Source organism: Xyrauchen texanus, chromosome 2, assembly GCF_025860055.1.
Source record: "Xyrauchen texanus isolate HMW12.3.18 chromosome 2, RBS_HiC_50CHRs, whole genome shotgun sequence".
In the NCBI taxonomy this organism is placed as follows: Eukaryota; Metazoa; Chordata; class Actinopteri; order Cypriniformes; family Catostomidae; genus Xyrauchen; species Xyrauchen texanus.
In genome coordinates this window covers 22,059,352-22,081,861 of record NC_068277.1, presented here as the reverse complement: position 1 = coordinate 22,081,861, position 22,510 = coordinate 22,059,352, and the positions used below count along the sequence as shown (strand labels likewise).

Below are 22,510 nucleotides of genomic sequence, written 5' to 3'. Positions count from 1 at the left end.
CTCGTTTTTTATTTGTAATAAATTTGCAAAGATTTCAAACAAACTTCTTTCACGTTGTCATTATGGGGTATTGTTTGTAGAATTTTGAAGAAAATAATGAATTTAATCCATTTAGGAATAAGGCTGTAACATAACAAAATGTGGAAAAAGTGAATCTCTGCAAATATTTTCCGGATGCACTGTGTGTGTGTGTGTGTGTGTGTGTGTGTGTGTGTGTGTGTGTATGTATATATATATATATATATATATATATATATATATATATATATATATATATATATATATATATATATTGGTTTATGGGCAAACAAAGTATCCACACTAGTCTTTATCGCCGTCAAAGAGTACGTTTTATTTTTAATCTTAGGTTTATTTCTTCATCAGCTGTCTGGTTGATAGTGTAACAGACACTTTACTGTTTGCACATTGGTAGAAACGTTTAGGAATATTATAAACCCTCTTGCGAAAACACGCAGCTTTAAATGCCCATCTCTAAATGTGGAATTGGGTTTGACAATAAAATAAGCGGTTCGGAAAGCGCCTGAAGGCTTTGATGGTTTTTGTTTTGTTTGTTTTTTAATGCGCTCTCTTTTTTAAGTTTTACGGGCAAACCTTGATATCAGTATGGGAGATGTAGTTCATTTTCAATATTTCTAAACCATTTGTCCAAAAGCTCCACCTTAGTCCTCGTTCAGATCATCGGACTTGTAGTAGGGTTCTTTACTTCACTGATTCCATTCTGAATATTTCTTGTTTGAAAGTCTCGACAGCGCGGGTAGAACCACAGAATGACAAGAAGTTGTCGACAGGCAAAATAAGTGCGAAACTTCTCACCTCTGTAAAGAACACACTATTGCCTACTTTTACACACGCACCACCAGCTCCACCGAAAGTCAGTGAATGACTTCACTGTCTATCAGCGACAACCAAGATGCATTGTAGTGAAAAGCCTACAACATTTAAGCTCTATCTTTACGTTAATGAAAGAAACGATTTCATTTGGACTTGAAATGCAGCAGGAACGGTTACTCAAAGTTCTCATAATTGGAGATTTGGGTGTGGGGAAAACTTCCATTATAAAGCGTTATGTCCATCGGATTTTTTCTCAACATTACCGCGCAACGATCGGCGTTGACTTTGCTTTGAAAGTCCTGAATTGGGATCACCGGACAGTCATTCGATTGCAGTTGTGGGACATTGCTGGTGAGTTATGCACAACATTCTTGCAGTTTGAGACCGTGCACGTGTTTTTATGTATGTATATAATTACTGCAAGAAAGAATGATTTTATAATAACTCAAGTTTATTAGTAGTATTATTAATAATCATTATTATTTTTAGTAGTGGTAGTAGTAGTAGTAGTAGTGTTAAGCAATTCCCAATTTCTTGTCTGGAACATTCTGTCAAAAAAAAAAAAAAAAAAACTGTACATAAATATGGAAATATACAGACATTAAAGGAAGTAAACTTTTTTTAGTCTATGGAAAGAACCAGGGGCATTGTAGTCATTTTAAAAGTGGGCGGGACACAGCTGTCAGTAGGTGGCTCACACTGACCCAACACTTACAGTGCAGTATTAATATATTACAGTATATATTAATATATAAGTATGATATAAGTATTATATTAATATATGCATATTATTTACTTTTAATATTTGTAGAATTGTAAAGATTCAAGTATAGCAAAATAATTACAAAATTTTGCTAAATTAGCTGCAAAAATAAGTGGTATATTGTGGAGCACTTGCTTCTGTTTCACAAATGACAATAAAAGACTGAGCACCATCTGGTCCTTGAATAAATTATTTAATCAATTACAATGATAATTGTGCTTGTGCATTGTGGGATTTAAATGTATCCAAGTGGGTCGAGTGGTTAGACTACATTCACCAAAATTCAATCAGATCCATTTTATGATTCAGAGACCATTTCTGGTGATGCCAGAAGGTGGAGACAAATGAGTATCTTTGTGTGAAATTAGTTTGTCACTGAATCAACAATCAAAATTTTTGTCTAGAGGCCTACAAAGAGACTTTAGTTAAAGTTTCAAGCATTATAAGAAAGAAAATCTATAATTTCCCTACAGTATGTGAGCTGCTGACTTTTATCAAAAGACAACAACAATAATATTATTATAATAATTATAATGAGTTTCAATAACGTCCATACATTTTCATGTATGAAATAGTGTCTACATATCAATTCACTTTAGTAAAATGACTAAGGCTTATGTGTCCACCAAAGCTTTTTTTTACTTGTCCCCCGTGGCTGCTATATGCCCTTGGAAAGGACATGATCTCAGGCAAATCCAAATGGTTGGACTGTCTATTTGGTTTGTTGGATTTATCTGCCTGCTTAATGACTATGTCTCTCTGCCTGCTGTTTTGGATTGTTTGCTTGCTAACACAGTCTCCATGGCCAGTTCGTTACAGAATACTTTGCCTACCATGGATCCAGTGGAAGTCTCGCAGCTCCAGGCTGCCTTTGCACACTAGTGCAAGGTTTTAAAGGGTTCTCACCAGCTACAAGCTGCCAACGAATGTTTGACTCACTACATTCACTCACTGCCATCTCCCCATGCTAAACCGTTAAGCTTTGCTCTTCCTGACAAGTTTGATGGTTCTGCTGAGAAATGCTGGGGTTTTCTATGACAGTGTAAAGACTATTTATCTAACCAATCTGAATAATTTCATCAAGATGCCAAGAATTGTACCTTTTTATGATTTCACTGCTTAAAGCACTTGATTGGGCTGCTGCAGTTTGGAACAAAGATCCTCATTTGACTACTTCTTTCAGCAGAGTCTTTGAGAATCTCTGTTCAGCTGCTATATTTATGCCAGGGCCATCGATCTGCAGCAGGCTACACAATTCTTTTCGGGACATTAGCGGCTCAAAATTGGTGGAATGATATCGCTGTGAAAACTGTTTTCCACGAGGGGCTTCACCAAGAACTCGAGGCAGAACTGACATGCAAGGGTGAGGTTTCTACTCTGTCAGAATTCATTACCATGGCTATTAATATGGATAACCTGGCTTCATTTTGCTCCATGGCCCCAGTTTCACTTTGCTTCTAAGTCTACAGTCTCAGTGCAGGCATCCACTGAAACACCCGATCCTATGTAAGTTGTTTATGCCCGTGTTTCTATGGAGGAACGCCACTGTCGACGTAATGAAAAACTTTGCCATTACTGTGGTGAACCAGGTCATCTCAGTGCTGCATTCCCCCACAAGAAATAAAGTTCTCATGAGTCAAAGCTGAAAGTGAGTACCACAAATTTTGTATCACCTATCCTTCAGTTTTTTTTTGCCTGTAGAGATCTCCATTGGTGATCATATACAAATTTAACAGCTTAGGATTCTGGGGCTGCTGTGAATCTCATAAATCAAGAGATCGTACAAGAACTCCATATACCCACCATTCAATGCATTATAACAATTAATTTGACCACGCTCTCATTGGTACTGGTATATCCCAACAGACCATTCCCATAGTCATCAAGATTGGACTATTTAATGTATAGAACATTTCTCTATATGTCAAACTCGCCCAATCATGCTCCTATCCTGGGTCATCCTTGGCTGGCCGTCCATAACCCTTCTCCTGGAACAAGGGTGCGCTCACGTAATGGGTAAAAGTTCTGTCATGAACATTGTATCCATGTTGCTGTCTCCATGTCTTGTCTTGCCACCAGCATTGAAAGAAATTCCAAACAGTAACCATGATTCCTGAGGAGTATGCAGAATTCATTGAAGTTTTTAGTTAAGTCAAAGCTACTCCACTACCTCCTCACCATCCATGTTATGGCACCATTTAACTTCTGTCTAATACAGCTCCACCGAGAAGCAAGGCTTATCCATTGTCATGCCCCTAGACCCTAGCTATGGAAACGTACATCGAGGAAGCCCTTGCCTCTGGTTACATGTGTCTCTCTAGCAGCTGCAGGTTTTTTTTCTTTTTGGAGGAAAAAGGATGGAGGTCTATGTCCATGACTTGGCTGTCGAGGCCTGAACTCTTGTCACCTTGAAATACTGTCACCCAGTGCCACTTATCCCCTCAGCCCTTGAACAACTCTGTGAGGCTAAGATTTATACTAAGCTGGATCTAAGAAGTGCTTATAACCTCATCAGAATCTGAGATGAGATGAGTGAAAAATTTTATTCATCACCACCAGGGGGCACTATGAATATCTTGTCATGCTGTATGGACTTGCTAACGCACCCTCTGTTTTCCAGTCTTTTGTCAATGACATTTTCAGAAACCTAATGAATCAGCGTGTGGTGTCATACATTCAAATCCTCATCTACTCTCAAAACAAGGAACAGCATGTCAAGACAGTGCTATCACATCTCCAGGAACACCAGCTATATGTCAAGGCAGAATAATGTGAGTTTCATATCTCCCATACCACATTCCTAGGTTACAATATCAGCCACCAAGGTGTAGAAATGGATGTCTCTAAAATCACAGCATTTACTGAATTGCCTCGACCTTCCACAATCAAAGAAGTACAGCTGTTTCTGGACTTTGCCAAGTACTACCGCCATTCATCAGAAACTACACTATCATTGCAGCACCACTCACACCATTGCTCAAGGGAAAACTCAACAAGTTGCCATGGAACAACACCACATACCAAGCCTTCATCTCCCTCAAGTCAAGTTTCATGACCACTCATATACTGAAACACCCCGACCCCAATCTTCCTTTCGTCATTGTAGATGCCTCTGATTGTGGGATTGGAGCAGTCTTGTCACGGAACACCAGGCAAGCTTTCCCTTGTGCATTTTTATATTTTTTTTCACAAAGTTCAATTCTGCTAATGAAAATATGATGTGGGAATAAGGAATTACTTTCCATGAAGGCAGCACTCAAAGAGTGCCGTCACTGGTTAGAGGGGGCAGTCCACCCGTTCCAAGTTATCACTGATCACAAGAACCTTGAATACAAGGGAATACCTTGCTGAAACCAGTCCACCCGGCATCTGGTCCTGGAATCACAAATCCCGAGCCTCCACCACCATTGGAGGTTGATGGCGCACCAGCATTATATGGTTCGAGAGATCATGGACTCAAGATGATGAGGGAGCCAGTTGCAATACTTGGTGGACAGGGAAGGCTACGGACCGGAGGAGACACCGTGGTAGCCGCCATACTGAACCTGTCCCAAGCCCATCCTAATCATCCAGCACCACGACCAAGGGGACTTCTGTAACATCTGAGGTTGTTACCCATCCTACCAACCACCAGAGGGAGCCCTCTCCCGAATTCTTATCTTCACCTGTGTGTGTGTGTGTGTGTGTGTGTGTGTGTGTGTGTGCATCCATGTAGTTTCATTGCGAAGTATTGCCAGTTTACCCCGCCTTACTGAGTGTTTTTCATTGCCATTGATTCATGTTATGACCGTTGCCTTTTTTTAAATGTTTTTTTTAATTTTTTATAAATTACCGTTTTGTTTGCCTGGTTGGACTATCTATATGGTTTATTGGATTTATCTGTCTGTTAAACAAATTAATCTCTCTGCCTGCTGTTTTGGATTGTTTGCTTGTGTCTCTTTTAATATACTTCCTAACACAGTCTCCATGGCTAGTTCATTACAGGTTCCTGGCAGAATACACTAAAACCACTTTCTCAGTTTTCAATTTTTTTGTTTTAATTTGTATTGCCAAAGTATTTACAGCTGAGCTGCATACAAATAAAACAATGCAAAATGATATGCATAATGTAATAATAAAAGACAGAAATATACTATGTATTCTTGACAAATAAAGTGAAAAGGATGATGTGAAAAGAATATTCTACTAATAAAAACGGAGCCATTGTAAAAAAAAAAAAAAAAAAACTTTCACGCAGCAGCAGGGGTGTAAAAAGTACTCCGATTATTCTTAAGTGAAAGTATGGATAGTGAGTGAAAATTTTACTCAAGTCCAAATATCTAGACAAAAACATACTTTTTAAAAACATACTAGCAAAAAAGTCCATCCATCTTCAACAGTTTATCCAAAGTCGGGTCGTGGGGGCTCCAGCAGAGGGCGCCAAAATTCCCTATCCTGAGCCACATTAAACAGCTCTGACTGGGGTACCCAGAGGCATTCCCAGGCCAGTGTGGAGATGTAATCTCTCTACCTAGACCTAGGTCTCCTCCCAGCTGGACGTAGCCTGAAACACCTCCTTAGGGAGGCGCCAAGGAGGCATCCTTACCAGATGCCCAAACCACCTCAACTGGCTCCTTTTGACGCTCCGGCTCTGCCCCGATTCTCCGGCCAACCTCCCGCTCCATTGTCCCCTCACTCGTGAACAATGATTTGAACTGGGGTAATACCTCCTTCCATACCGGAGTACGCACTCCATTGGTTTCCTGCGGAGAACCATGGACTCAGATTTAGAGGTGTTAATCCTCATCCCAGCAAAAAAGTACTTGTACTTTATTATTAAAAGTAAAATGTAACTTTTTATTTCCTAGCTAGAATGAAATCAAGAGGGGAGATTGTGTGAGAAAAGATGTTGTTAAATTTGTGTGGTTAAGCTGCCTTTTTACTGTCACCGGTGACTTTCTCCCCCAGTAGCATTTGCAACTTGGTCAAATAATCATTTTACAATAATTACATTTTTGCAAAATAATTTTTATGTGGCCATGTTATACATGTTTATGTCATGTTATACATGACATGGCAATTACCTGGTGGAATGAACACGGGAGGTGCTAAAACAATGACATTTATCCCCTTTGTCATAAATCACGAATAAAACGGCAGATTATTAGTTCATAAACACATACTGTTCGCTCTGTTCCTCACACAATGCTATCATATGACATATACACTATTTTACTATAGTGCATGACTCATTTTAATGGTTGTATTACATAACCAATTACATTTACAAGCTTGATAGGGTGTTGCATATGTGATACAACTGACCTGAAGAGCACCCAAGTTGACACATGTGCCGAAAGTGTCGTAGAAGCACCACAAAATGACGCAATTGTGTTTTTGATCTCACATTTGCTTTTTATGACACAATTGGTTACATTTAAGGTAGAGAGGTAGGTTTTGCGAATTTAAATCTCGATAGAACATTAAACCTTAAAAACTTAATCTGTTTGGGAGAACATTTCACTTGCATTTAGCGCCACATAGTGGAGACGTGTAATGAACCACATAATTTTATTGTGCAAAACCGTTGCCAGTCACGTAGTGTTTGTTGTATGGGAGGAGGCACTCACGAATTGCAATGTCAGAGCACCTAGCTCTTTGAGACATAGAGAAAGATAAAAAAATATAATAATATCAAAATTAAGCTTTGAAAAAAGTTAGTAATGTTGTTGTTTTTGTGAATTGTTTCCTGAGGTTTGCTACCAAACCTTGCTGTTGAGCAGATGGATGAATTCAATAAAATTCATAATTAATATTTACTCAGATTCCATTATTTTTATTACCATTATCATCATCATTGTGGGTTTCAAATTTATTATTATAAATATTAGTTGCCTAACAACAACATCAACAACAATAATCCAGCAAATTGGGAGTAGAAATTCATATGATTTTAATATGAAGGCAAGTGTAGAACTAAAGGACATGTACACATTTAATTACAAAAGCCTTTTGTTCTTGTATTTATATTTGCAATTTAAATGTAAATTATAATTTTTTTACTTCATAACTGTCCAATCTGTAGAAGTAGCAGGCAGTTAGAATAAAGTTTAGGACAAAATCCGTTATTGTTTCTCATTTCGGGTTCATAGTTTTGAATGAATACATCACATTTAATTGGGCGGTCATATCCAGTCTTGTTGCACAAATATTTCAACGTATCCGAAGCTCAAATCAGATATGAAATTCTGCCTCTACAGATTGTCAGAACTCCACACAGCCACCATGCGACACTCCGTTTGAAATTACTGACCTTTGGTCTTTTTTTGCATCCGTTTGTCAGATGCAGTGAGAAGGTGGCTTCAATCCATTAAGAAAAATGATCTGCAAAAATGTAATGAGTACTTTTCAAGTTTAAATTAATTGTAAGGAGTAAAAAGTACCATTTTTTTCTTTGGAAATGTAATTAAGTAAAAGTACAAGTATTCCATTTAAATTCCACTTGAGTAAAGTAAAAATCCAAAAAAAAACAATACTCAAGTATAATACATAAGTATTTTTACTCAATTACTTTAAACCCCTGCACAGCGGTCCTTGTGTTTACCAATAAGAGCAGTTTTTCATTGTTTTTTAAATTCTCTCTCTCTCTCACACACACACACACACACACACACACACACACTCACACTGCGAGCTCTCAGACATGAGTATAAAATATAAACAAAATGTGGATACTATTGAAATAAAAATTTATGTCAGATGTTGCTGAATATGAGGCATATATGTGGCTTTTGTGCCTTTGAGCTCAGGCTTAACTCAGAGTGGCTAGAAGAACCGTGCCATAGTCTCATGTCTAACTGAACATAGTTTAACAGCCTCACACAAGACCTAACCAAATTTCAAGGTCCCCAACCATAGGAAACCCTGTTTATTTAAGACGGCAGACTAATTATCCATGTTTTTTGGCATGTTACTACATTAATAAAGGTCCTTTTGAGAATTTCCACAAACATTCTTCTTTTCCAATGTGGTCGTTCAGCCAAGCACATGTTATGTGTGATATGGGAATTAACATGTTGTGGTGCTTTCTGCAAGGAATGAAAATTCTGGTCTGCTGAGTAGAGGGCTCAGAATAAGATCTTCCTTTCCAAGATTAGCCAGTGTGAGTTCACTTTTTCTATGTTAAAATACTTCTCTTATCCCAGCTTGATATACACATACAACAATAAGGAAGCCACACATAGGTTGATTTACTTGAAAACTGTAATCATTGTGTGTCTGTGTATTTATGAAACAATTGCGCTCTTTGTTTGAGCATCCCAATGACCTGACAGAGTAACATTGACTCAGTAGTGGACGTTTGTGGAGTGTTTGTTCAGAAAATGGAAGATGTGGTGGGAGTATTCGAGAAAGCCGTTTGTAAATGTTTATTTTTGCTATTCCATTTGGTGGCGTCAGTGGCACAGAAAGGACACTTCAGCTTTAGGAAAGGCGAAGTCTGTGAACTAGCACCAATATGACATGGAAAATGTACTAATTACTTAAATGACTTGAGTGAATAACATGGAAACACTCTTCCATTCTTATTTATTCTCAGGACAAGAGAGGTATGGCAACATGACACGTGTGTATTACCGAGAGGCTGTTGGGGCGCTGGTGGTTTTTGATATGACACGTGTCTCCACTTTCCAAGCTGTATTAAAATGGAAAAAAGACCTTGATTCTAAAGTTGCGCTGGGCAATGGACGGCCTCTGCCAGCTGTTCTACTGGCCAACAAGTGTGACCAACAGAGATTATGTTCCAAACTGCCTAAACTTGACAATTTCTCCAAAGAGTATGGCTTTGTGGGTTGGTATGAAACGTCTGCCAAGGTACGGATTATAAGCAGGGCCATAACTTTTTTTAAATTCAACTGACTAAAATTGCCCACACATGTCTAAATACATTACTAATCAAGATCTTCCTTCTTCTTTTTCAGGACAATACAAACATTGATGCAGCCATCATGTGTCTTGTAGACAATATAATGGCCATTGACGTGGAAGACATTCCTGTGGAATCAGACCCCAGTGTTCTGGTCCTGCCTACCTTTGATTATAACCTGCAAGAACACAGTGGCTCTAGCTGCTCTGTCTGCAATAAAACCCAGCCCAGCAGAAAACCCCACAGTGAATTATAGGGAGAGAGAGGGAGAAAGAGAGAGAGAGAGAGAGAGAGAGAGAGAGAGAGAGAGAGAAGTCACACCCTTTGTTGGGCCTTCAGTTTGTGCTGATCTAAGCCTTTGTGGGAAAGACAAGACCACAAAGCCTTAACTTATATACACATTAAAATGTGCCAAAAACAACAATGTCATCAATAAAACATGCAGAGATTACCCAGTCTTCTCTGATGAATACTTAATGTTTTAGACTCAAATCTAAATAAAGGCTGTTACAGTTGCAGAACAGCAGTGTGTACACCTTTGCCTTATGTCTGACTTGCAAGCGAAATGGATGTGGGCGCATTTATGTATTTTTAAATTTTATCCACAACATGTTCAAATGCACATAACAGATATTTTAGTATGAGGGTCTAAAAACACTGTTATATAACAAGTCTAATTCTGCCTCTCAACCAGAGTTATTTTTCTTTTGAATTTTAAAACATGTCTACATATGCAGATTGCAGATGGCAAATCCATCCGAACCAATAACAACTAGACAGAGAATCATCTAATTTAAAGTGCTGTGGATGTAGTCAAACCATTCAAACTGCTAAACAGCCTGACATTAAAAACAGCACTGTCGAGGTGTAGAGGAGACAACACTGTGCCATACGTCAACATCTATTACAAGGCTTTTTAAAATACACATAAACAGCCTTACTAAAATGTATAATGTTTATTCTGTAGTAACACTGTTACAGAAAAGTTATAGTTTAAATCTATTAGGGGGGATCTATTGAATCTATATGATTATTTTATGCATTTTATATAAATGTGTTTAGAGTATGATCGTTTTTCATGAATTTTGGACAGGTTATGGACAAAGTTTTACTCCTGTTCTAATGATGTCTGATATTTAACAAACTGCTCATGTTTGCTTTTCCCAAGAAGCACAGTCCCAGCTCAGTAGTAGTGGTCTACTCATGGGTACAATCAAAATATGATAACAAGCCCTATAAAAATAAGGTGTTATTTGAATTAGGTCGATTTAGTTTGAATTCCTATAGCATTTTGAATGAAATTCAAAAGCTTGTAAATATCCTATGCAAACATGAAATGCAATTAAGTAATTGTGGTAATTAAGTGTAATTGTGTTACCAACCAACTTTGAGCTTAGCCACCCCTGAAGACCATTTTTGGACCATGGAAAATCCCTTGTTGCACCATAGTCAGGGTTTGATTAGGTCTTCTTGTTGTGGTGTTAGAAATTAAATATAGTAGACTATATCAAAGACAAGCATCCAAGGCCAAAATTGTACTGCATGGTTCTGCACATTTCCCCCATGCAATAAAGGAATAAAGAACATAGGAAAACCAAAATGTTTAAGCTCCAAAAAGCACATAAAGGCAGCCTAAAAGTAATCCATAAAATGCCAGTGGTATAATTCATGTGTTCTGAAGTGATCTAATTGATTTGGGTAAAAACAGACCAAAATGCAGAGGTGGGTAGTAACTTGTTACATTTACTCAGTTACATTTACTTGAGTAATATTTTGGGGAAAATGTGACTTTTACAGTAGGTTTAAAAGTGGGTGCTTTTTATTCTCACTCAAATACATTTCTAATGATTTTTTTTTTTACTTATACTTCTTTACAATGTGTGGCGTTACTGTCGTTACATTGCTGGGTTTAATTTGAATAAATGTGTCATTTATTGAGAGATTACTGAATGGGACTTTTACGAGAGCGGAAGTTCACAGCTGCAATGCTCCCACCTGAGTGATGAGACTGTCACTCAAGTCATCAGTGCATCAGCATCAAACTCTTCAAAGGCAAACACATTCTTCCCTCAAACAATGAAAAAAAGAATAGTTCCGTTATGCAATGCCTATATTTAACACCAAGATAAACTGATATTTCAAGATTAAAGTCACAGCTCCAACTTGGCTCTTTGGCTCTAATTCTAACGCAGGCTTTTCTGTGTAATGAGATGGTAATTTTCAGGGTGATTCTGTAAACGGCTCTTATGACATCAGATTTTAAGTGTACATTTTGAAATCAGTGTGCTTTGTCCTGCATGTCATAAGCAGTATTTATGCATTGACTTTGCGCCCTCTTGGGGTACTGGAAACTATTGCAGCTTCTTCAGGCGGATTAACTGTATAAATCCACATAAACATCCAAGTTAATCACTGCCATTCTTGTGATCATAGACTGTAAAAAAAGATGGACGACGCCCCTTCGCTCTTTTCCATTGGTGAGAACCGCCAGTGTCCCGATATGGCACTGACATCTTGGGACTTGAGTCTGCGCAGTTGCGATTTCGGGACCAGACCTGCGCAGTAGTGAGCAGGAAGTAAAGCCGCGAAATCAAGGCCCCGCCCTCACTCTCGCTGGATCAATGGCAAGCACACGCCCCTGCACTTTTGACTTTTGACTTATGACGGTGTGAAATAATTAATTATAGAAATGTAAATATTAAATTTAAAGCTCCAATCTCCTCAGTCCTCCGAAGATCCCGGAAAAAAGTCAGTTGGTGCTTCAGTGACTACTTAGCTCAGAGAACCTGTCAATGACAGCTGTCAATCATGATGTCACAGCACCGTTTTTATAGCATCAAATAACTAACTAAAAACATAAAAACTTATTTTGAAAACAAACACTTGAAATTACATCAACGTTATAGAAACTACAGTAAATTACAGAAACTATCTTTGGAAAAAATATATGTGAAGTGTAATTTAATTGTTTAGTTGGTCTCACGTCCTGTTGAATAACATGGGGAGGCGGGGTTTATGACCTATACAAGACCAGTCACCGGGGGGCGATCGAAACGTTTTGGCTTCACTTTTGAGGGCTTGTGCGGCACACTTGCTTGTGATCGACAACTGGAGCATGAACAGACAGAATTTCAGCACATGAACAGCGAGGTGAGCAGGGGCGCGCGCGTTTGATGTGCACGAGGCAATCGAAATTAGTAAATTAGGATGAGAGTGTTGGAGCTCTGGGGCTGGTGCAGAAACGTTACATATGAAATTTTAAAATACTTGGGCCTTACTTGTTATTCTTATTAAATAATATATTAATACAATAAATCTTCATTCTGTTTGTCATTTTTAATATATACTGTGTGTTAATATAAAGAGTAAACACATTTGATCAAATAAAGAGTACATTTAAAATGTATCTGTATGTTCTCTCAATATGTTGTTATTTTAATCCAGTAATGATTTGTCAAAAAGTAATGTAATACATTCAGCATGAAATAAAAAATTGCAGGAGTGAATGAAGCAGTAAACTCCCAGCTCGTACATCTTCCCCATGGTGGATTGTGGGATATTAACCGTCATCGAGTGTACTTGAAATGTACACTTGAAATTAGAGTGCATTGTGGGTAAGAATGAGTGAACAAAAGTAGGGAACAAGTGGCTCATTCAGAATTCAGACACTCCTACAAAATAGCGGACACTCTAAATAGTGCACTATATAATGGATAGGGGGCGGTTTCAGACACAGCGAGTGTTCAACGTTCAGGGTTGGTGCCCTATGTAGGCTGCATACTCTGCATTTAAAGAGCGGCGGTACTGCTGTACAGAACTAACGATCTAAATACTTACGACACTGAAAACTGTAACTACACTGAAATAAGAATCCACACAGGACTTTAAAAGATATGAAATAGCAAAAGAAGGCATTATATTTCAGCATTACATATAATGTCCTTGTTGGACATTTTCACTGTAATAATTACTGGAAATGTTTCCAAACCTCTCTTCTTATTGACAAATTCTTCCAGATCTGACAAGAGCCCTTGAAGGCATAGTTCACCCAAAAATGACAATTCTCATTATTTACTCACCCTCATTCAACCCCAGATGTGTATAAATGTCTTCTGTTGAACTTAAATGAAGATTTTTAGAAGAATTTCTCAGCTCCGTAGGTCCATACAATGCAAGTGAATGGGTGGCAACATTTTAAAGCTAAACAAACAAACAAACAAAAATCAGCATAAAAGTAATCCATAAGACACTAGTGGTTAAATCAATATATTCAGAAGCAATGTGATAGGTGTGGATGAGAAACAGATCACTTTCACATTCTTCTTGTGTTTTTGGTGATTTACATTCTTCTCTGCATATTGCCCCCTGCTGTCTAGTGAAAAATGACAATTATTGATCTGTATCTCACCAACACCTATCATATCACTTCTGAAGACATGGATTTAACCACTGGAGTCTTCTGGATTACTTTTATGCTGCATTTATGTTCTTTTTGGTGCATCACAATTTTGGCCTACAGAGCTAAAATATTATTTAAAAAATCTGAATTTGTGTTCTGCAGAAGAAAGGAAGTCAAACCATATCAAACCATGCCATCCCAAATCTGGGATGGCATGAGAGTGAGTAAATGATGAGAGAATATTCATTTTTGGGTAAACTATCTTTTTAAAGTGATAGCTCAGCCATAATTTAATATTCTGTCATCCTTTCTCTACCCTCATATTGTTCCAAACCAGTGTGATGCTTTGTATTATGTGGAACACAAAATATGTTAGACAGAATGTTAGGGACTGACAGTCTCAGTCACCATTCACTTTCAAAAAAAAAAAAAAAAAAAAAAAAAAATATATATATATATATATATATATATATATATATATATATATATATATATATATATATATATATATATATATATAAACATTCACTGAAAGTAAATAGTGACTCAGGCAAACATTCTGTCTAATATCTCCTTATGATGTTGCATGAAAGAAAGAAAGTCATACAGGTTTGGAACAACATGATGGTGAATGATGACAGAATATCATTAATAATAATCATAATTCTGTAGTACACGTTCAATGTGTATTATGTAATGGAATATAGGGGAGTTTTTTGTCATTTGTGAAAGTAACGAGTTACTCACTACTTGAGTTCTCTTTTAATTGGATACTTTCCTACTCAAGTAATTATTTATGTTAATACTTTTACTTCTACTTGAGTAATTATATTTTTGAAGTAATTGTACTTTTACTTGAGTACAGTTTTTGGCTACTCTACCCACCTCTGCCAAAATGTAACTCCTTTATCTCTGTACACCTTGCCATTTCAGTCTCTAGGCGCAATCAAGATTTCAAGCTCGATTACACTTCCTACAGCACTAGATGGCACTCTAGGAAGTGTAATCAAGCTTGAAATCTTGATCGCCAATAAGACCGCTGATGTCAAGGTTTATTGTGAAAAATGTGTTATAGTTTAGTCTGTTCTTACCTAACCCCAATTTGGATCACTTCAGAAGACATGGATTAAACCTCTGTCGTCTTATGGGTTACCTTTTTGCAGCCTCTGTGTGCTTTTTGGAGCTGCAAAATTTCAGTCACATAAACTTTCATTGTATGGACCTACAGAGATGACATAGGCTATTCTTCTAAAAGTCTTAATTTGTCTTCTGCAGAAGAAAGAAAGTGATACACATGTGGGATGACATGAGTTGCGTAAATGATGAGAGAATTGTCATTTTTGACATTTAGGTGTAGCCTATATTGCATCTTGTGTTGTGTAAATAACAAGATGTATAAATTGTGTTATGTGTAAATAAAATGTTTAATGTAATTGTCATACTTCCATATTGCTTGGAACTGCACCCAAGACTTCCACCCACTGTTGCAATTGTGTTTATGGTTGAGTGACAATAAAGGGATTTGATTTGATTTTGGGTACCTCACTCCAACCAGGTAACCTAAATTGGCAACGCTGTGAAATTATTTTCTTAACCCGTGCCAATACGATAAAAAAACGAGGACCAATTTACTACTACAGCATTTTTAAATGCGCAACTGAAGGCTGTAAATGCTCGATGGGCTTGAGAGAGATAATTGTATTCATTTAAACATTACCGGGTTGCGATGCAGGCGCTAATGATAGAGACGAGCACCGCTTCAGTATTCGACGCCTCATCTCACATCTGCAGAAGTGTTGTACAGTTTATCCAGCCTTGGACATTAATTCTATGTCTGCGATCATCCCCAGGGAAGGAGCATCGATCACTTCAAGTTACAGGGACAACGCAACGTGAACAGAAGATATATATATATATATATATAAAAAGATATATTTGCTCCGACACATCAGCAGAAGCATACTGTCACGATCCCTTGTCATCTGCCCCGTGTTTCGTGTTACTATCCCTTGTCGTCTGCACTGTGTTTCATGTTTCGATCCCTTGTTGTCCGCCCCGAGTCTCACTGTCCTTGTGTAAACTACACTTCCCTTTTTTCCCGGCCCTTCTCTGCGTTATTGTCCGCACCTGTCTGTTGTTTTGTCATTACCGTGTCTCTTTATTTAAACCCCGCTGCTTCCCCTTCTCTTTGTCGTTCGTTGACGTTTCATGTTCATGTCACCTACTCTTCCCGATGCATGTTTATGTTTCTGTGTTTACTCCGTGCCCATTCTTCCATGTTTCCCTAGTTCCTTGATGTTTGTGTTTTGGTTTCGGTTTTGTCCCCCCGTGGATGTTTTCATTTGTGCCTATCTGTTTATGTTTATTTTTGTACAATAAAACCGCGTTTGGATCCGCACCTCTCGTCTGTCTTGTCCTGCTTCCACACCAAGCATTACACATACAGGTGCTGGTCATATAATTAGAATATCATCAAAAAGTTGATTTATTTCAGTAATTCCATTCAAAAAGTGAAACTGGATAATACATTCATTCCACACAGACTGATATTCAAGTGTTCATTCCTTTTAATGATTATAACTGACAACTAATGAAAAACCCCAAAATCAGTATCTCAGAAAATTTGAATATTGTGAAAAGGTTCAATATTGAAGACACCGGATGCCACACTCTAATCAGCTAATTAACTCAAAACACCTGCAAAGGCCTTTAAATGGTCTCTCAGTCTAGTTCTGTAGGCTACACAATCATGGGGAAGACTGCTGACTTGACAGCTGTCCAAAAGACGACCATTGACACCTTGCACAAGGAGGGCAAGACACAAAAGGTCATTGCTAAAGAGGCTGGCTGTTCACAGAGCTGTGTGTCCAAGCACATTAATAGAGGCGAAGGGAAGGAAAAGATGTGGTAGAAAAAAAGTGTACAAGCAATAGGGATAACCGCACCCTGGAGAGGATTGTGAAACAAAAGCCATTCAAAAATTTTGGAGATTCACAAAGAGTGGACTGCAGCTGGAGTCAGTGCTTCAAGAACCACCACGCACAGACGTATGCAAGACATGGGTTTCAGCTGTCGCATTCCTTGTGTCAAGCCACTCTTGAACAAGACACGGCGTCAGAAGCGTCTCGCCTGGGCTAAAGACAAAAAGCACTGGACTGCTGCTGAGTGGTCCAAAGTTATGTTCTCTGATGAAAGTAAATTTTGCATTTCCTTTGGAAATCAAGGTCCCAGAGTCTGGAGGAAGAGATGAGAGGCACAGAATCCACGTTGCTTGAAGTCCTGTGTAAAGTTTCCACAGTCAGTGATGGTTTGGGGTGCCATGTCATCTGCTGGTGTTGGTCCACTGTGTTTTCTGAGGTCCAAGGTCAACACAGCCATCTACCAGGAAGTTTTAGAGCACTTCATGCTTCCTGCTTCTGAACAACTTTATGGAGATGCAGATTTCATTTTCCAACAGGACTTGGCACCTGCACACAGTGCCAAAGCTACCAGTTCCTGGTTTAAGGACCATGGTATCCTTGTTCTTAATTGGCCAGCAAACTCGCCTGACCTTAACCCTATAGAAAATCTATGGGGTATTGTGAAGAGGAAGATGAGATACGCCAGACCCAACAATGCAGAAGAGCTGAAGGCCACTATCAGAGCAACCTGGGCTCTCATAACACCCGAGCAGTGCCACGCCGCATTGCTGCAGTAATTCAGGCAAAAGGAGCCCCAACTAATTATTGAGTGCTGTACATGCTCATACTTTTCATGTTCATACTTTTCAGTTGGCCAACATTTCTAAAAATCCTTTTTTTGTATTGGCCTTAAGTAATATTCAAATTTTTCGGAGATACTGACTTTGGGATTTTCATTAGTTATCAGTTTTAATCATCACAATTAAATGAAATAAACATTTGAAATATATCAGTCTGTGTGTAATGAATGAATATAATATCCAAGTTTCACTTTTTGAATGGAATTACTGAAATAAGTCAACTTTTTGATGATATTCTAATTATATGTCCAGCACCTGTACTATATTGACCCATTTTCATTGCCGTCTTATCAAAGCGATTTTCTGTAAAAGTGCACGTAGGACTGAAAGCTGATACTGGCTTTACACATCGTTGAAGATACTGAGAGTTTATCGACTGGCTGGAAAAAGTAATCTCTGAAAATACTGGAGAGAGGGGCAGCGAAATTGAAAATCAAGTTTGAGCTGATAGTGTTGGTAAGTAACACTGGGGAATGATGGATTTTTATTAAACTTTTTAACCAGGCAAGTAAGAAGTGATTCATAAAAGTTAATCAATGTAATTGTTTTGCTGTAGACTTCTTTGAAAAGAAAGTACCAACAGTGAACTCTGTGTTATGGATGGGTACATAATTGCTGCTGCTTCTTAATTTCCAATTGAATTCAGGTAGGATACTGTCCTGGGTCCTGGGACTAATAAATATTGGTCATTGGGTGTTTATGTTGTGTCTTTTGTTCTCTACATATATTCATATGATTAAGTAGTGTCTTGTGTTAAAAGTGGTAACATGCAATTGTTACCTTAAGGAGCTATTTAACCCTAACCCTTATGAGTTTTGTTGGTGTAACCTAATGTATTTAGTTTGGTTCAGTGATGTTAAATAATATTTTTCACTTGAATAAAACCAGTTAATTTAGATGTTACCATATGAAACACAAAATTTATTTCTACATAATTACAAATACAAGTCCTAAAATAACACAAGTTTGGATCACAGTATGTAATACAAGGTACAATATGCAAAAACACAATAAAAGAAGATGGCCTAGATTTCCCTCATGCAGTCCAAGTAACGTTCACTTATTTCATGCATTAATAACTTGCATTATGTATATTTATACATAAAATAAAACTAACTGCTTGTCTCATCTCAATTTTTCAGCCCAGAACTCTGAACTACCTGCAGTAATGGACGGTGACATGTTCCCCGACTTTACATACCAACCTGGGTCATCATACCTGAGTCTAATCCTCTTGGCTTTGACTGTGGGATTGTCAGGTTGCAGTACATTTGCACAGGCTGTTGTCAGACTGTAATCATCAGACCTGAGACAACAGCATGTCAGGAGTTGTTTGATAGTAGTTTTTGTTTGTGAGAGTAGTGTGTGTGTGTGTGTCCATGAATGTGGCGGTCTGAAAGCACTTATTTTAGTCACTCTGAGTATTTGAATTAGACATAGTCTATTTGAAGCATATTATTTTGGCTACATTTTTAATATATTTAAGCAGTACACATTGGTTGGTGAAACCCCCACAGTTTGTGTTTTACACTGTAAAAAGTGGCAACCTGCACTTGTTCCCTTAAAGGAATGTTTGTGTTCAATACATGCTTAGATAAATCAACAGTATTTGTGGCATAATATTGATGGTTGAATGTTGGTCGACTTGTCACTCCTTTTCTTTAAGAAAGCTTTATCGACATGACAGTGAAGCACTTATAATTGAAGTGAATGGGGCTGATTTTTGGAAGGGTTTAAAGGCAGAAATGTGAATTTTTATAAAATAGTTAACATTAATTATTTAGTTAAATGTTGTTTGAGCTATAAAGTTGTTTTAATAACAGTTTTATACAAGGTATATAGTGTTATGTCTTCATGGCAACAGAGTTGTACAATTTAATATAACTTTACACAGAAAGGTAAGCAATTTTATCAAAAACATTATGTTAACACATATTGTTTATGTCTTGTGTAAATACTTTTGGATTGGCCCTGTTCACTTCCATTGTAAGTGCCTCAATGTAACCCAGTTTTTTTGTTTTGTTTTGTTTTGTTTTTAGAAAAGGAGGTACAAGTCTAAATACATTTTTGTGGTAATCAACAATATGCAACAACTGCTGTTGATTGAGCTTAACTTGTATTGAACCCGGAATTGTAATTTTTAATGAGCTTTTTCTGCTTTATCCAACTCTTTAATTTAGTTTTGTTAGTGTATTGTAATATACCCAGTTTGATTCAGAGATGTTAAATATTTTTTTTTTTTTGCTTCAATAAAAGGTGTTAATTTAGATGACACCACATTAAACACATATATTAGGTTGATATTTTTTAGTGTAGGTTTGGGTTTCTCTGTTTCTAAAAAGGCACTGTGCAACAATAAACCATTCACTCTTTCATTTATGTGTACCAGACCAGAAGGCTCCATCAGAATGTTAGAATTTATCGTTGTATAGCATGACTGCATGTAAGCAGTAACAGTATTCAGCATGCAACATTTTCTGTCAGAAATGTTATCATCTTCAGAAACAGACTTCTTTTAGAGGCAAGTATTGCTTGAGGGGAGAGGTGAATTTTAAATAGTTAAACAGACTCTGAATGCTCTGCCAATTAAGAGGAATTGCACTTACAGATCCTCTGTTTGCTTTTATTTGATACAATCTGCAGTACCACACACGCTTTACTTTGAATAATTATTTGCCAAAACATATAGCATTTATGTGCAAAATCCAAATTTGTCCACTACTTTGTTCCTTATTGTACTACTTTGTAGCATTATTGTGACAATTGAGATGCAGTTCATTTTTATTCATACTTACAACCTTACCACAACCTTTGTGAGCAGAATTTGTAACATTATATTATTTTCACTGTCAAAGATAAGTGTCCTCTGACATCTCTTGATTAATTTGGTAGGATGCTCCCTGGGGAAGTTATCAGTCAGTTGCAGCAACTGTTGCCAAGGGCTACTGCTGGATCTAGTTGCCATGGAAATAGTTGCATCTACATGCCTCTAGATGGGGCTGTAACATAAGCTGTTCAGATCACCTAACTTCCACACTATCTCTGATGGAGTAGCATAGATGTGGTGTCAAAATACGATGACTTAAAAACTGTCTTATCTTGTATAAACATTTTAATGCTCATTGCAAATGCATGTGAATAATACCACATCATGAATATCAGATCTTTGAATGTTTTTGATTTTTAAAATGATTCGTTGATAAACTTTCAATTTACCAGTGATGTGAGAAAACTACTAAAACAAAAAATAATTAAAACAACAACGGTTTAGCATAATCGTCTGGAGTTCAGAGTATCACCAGTTAAAATTGCAGACTATAATTAAATGGTTATAATTATACAGTGTCAGAACATTAAATTAGCTTAAGCTATTTACACATAACAAAATGCTTTCACTTGATGTTGATAGATCCTCGAGCAAGACATGTTCTCACACTGCTAAATTAATTCAAGGTTTGACAACACAGTGGTTTGCTCATCTAACCACTTCCTCATGAAATTAGGTATGTTGTACTTTCCCTCAGAAACATATTTCCGCTTACCTCATATAATGTTATATTATTAGACTCTTCAAACAGACTGGGTTTATTACTCTTGAAAAGGTGAAAGGTCATCTCAAAGTTTTAGATTCTTCTTTTTTTTTTCCTTTCTTTTTTTATACATACATGTAAAGGGAACAATGGAATGGAGGAGGCGAGAACTGTCTTGACATTCTAAATAATATTTGAATGAAAATCTAAAACAAAAGACACAAACACACAAACATGACAGTCAGCTGCCCATAAACGTTCTCTCTCTCTGTCGCACCATTGTTCACAAACGGCCTTTATCCCTCTCAGAGGCTTAATTAGCCTGATAAGGGTCCGGGAGTGCAGCATCACGACCGCATGGTATAACGTAGTGGTTTAGTGTTGTCAGTGTTGAATAATTCATTAATTTCTTGTATTTATATATGTGATGTAAAAAGGTAAAATCAAAACGTGAATGTTTATCTATGTGTCTTTGTTATTGGCACATGATGGCATTTGAGGAATTTGCTTTATTATACTGTCAATTTAGTATCTTTTGAATGTCTTTTAGTATAGTACTTCAGATATTTATTTTGTAATTAAAATGTTTTATTGATTCAAAGAAAAAAAAAACAACAGAGAAAAACACAACACATACACACCAGTTTAAATTTTAACCCCCAATAATATCCCTCCCCAAACACCAACCCCACTCTAACCCCCAACGAACACCCCCTGTGGTCACATAACACAAACAAACAAACTATTTTTTTTATAATAATAAAACATATAATAAACATAGATATTAAACTTCTCTCTCCTCATCCCTTCCCAGAGAGTCCCCCAAAACTGCCAAATACCACTTTCTGAAAAACAAGTCCCCAAACCCCAGCCTTCTACCTGCCACCTCCTCAAAGCTGCCACCCACTCCATCTCCGCACACCACTTCGGATATTATTGTGCTCTGTCCGACTTCCAACCCCTTAAAATAATATGTCTGCCAATCATAATACAAGTCAGAACCCAATTTTAATATATTTGTCCCCCAAATTATGACCGCCCCATCGCCCAGTATACAAAGTCTGGGGCAATGTAAAATTTTAGTGCCCAAAACGTCACACAAATAACTGAACCTTCAATCAAAAATCTTGGATCTTAACACACCCCCAAAAGACATGGGTTGTGTCTCGAACTTCTTAAATTGCATAAGGTGAACCCTTGCAGCTCTAGATGCAGACATGACATTTATTTTTTTAATCCTAGCCCACACTCCTTCCTCCAATACCAAGTTTAAATCTTTCTTCCATAATCTCTTGAGAGAAGT

At 37.4% G+C, this 22,510-nt stretch overlaps 1 protein-coding gene across 1 annotated transcript; it reads left to right on the top strand.

The window, feature by feature from the left end:
* Positions 1-684: 684 nt before the first annotated feature.
* LOC127619126 (ras-related protein Rab-38-like) lies at positions 685-10,031 on the top strand. The gene is made up of 3 exons (XM_052091895.1): positions 685-1,203; positions 9,192-9,466; positions 9,574-10,031. The coding sequence occupies exons 1-3, from the start codon at positions 981-983 to the stop codon at positions 9,772-9,774; spliced, it is 699 nt and encodes a 232-aa protein (XP_051947855.1). The 5' UTR covers positions 685-980; the 3' UTR covers positions 9,775-10,031.
* The last annotated feature ends 12,479 nt before the right edge of the window (positions 10,032-22,510 follow it).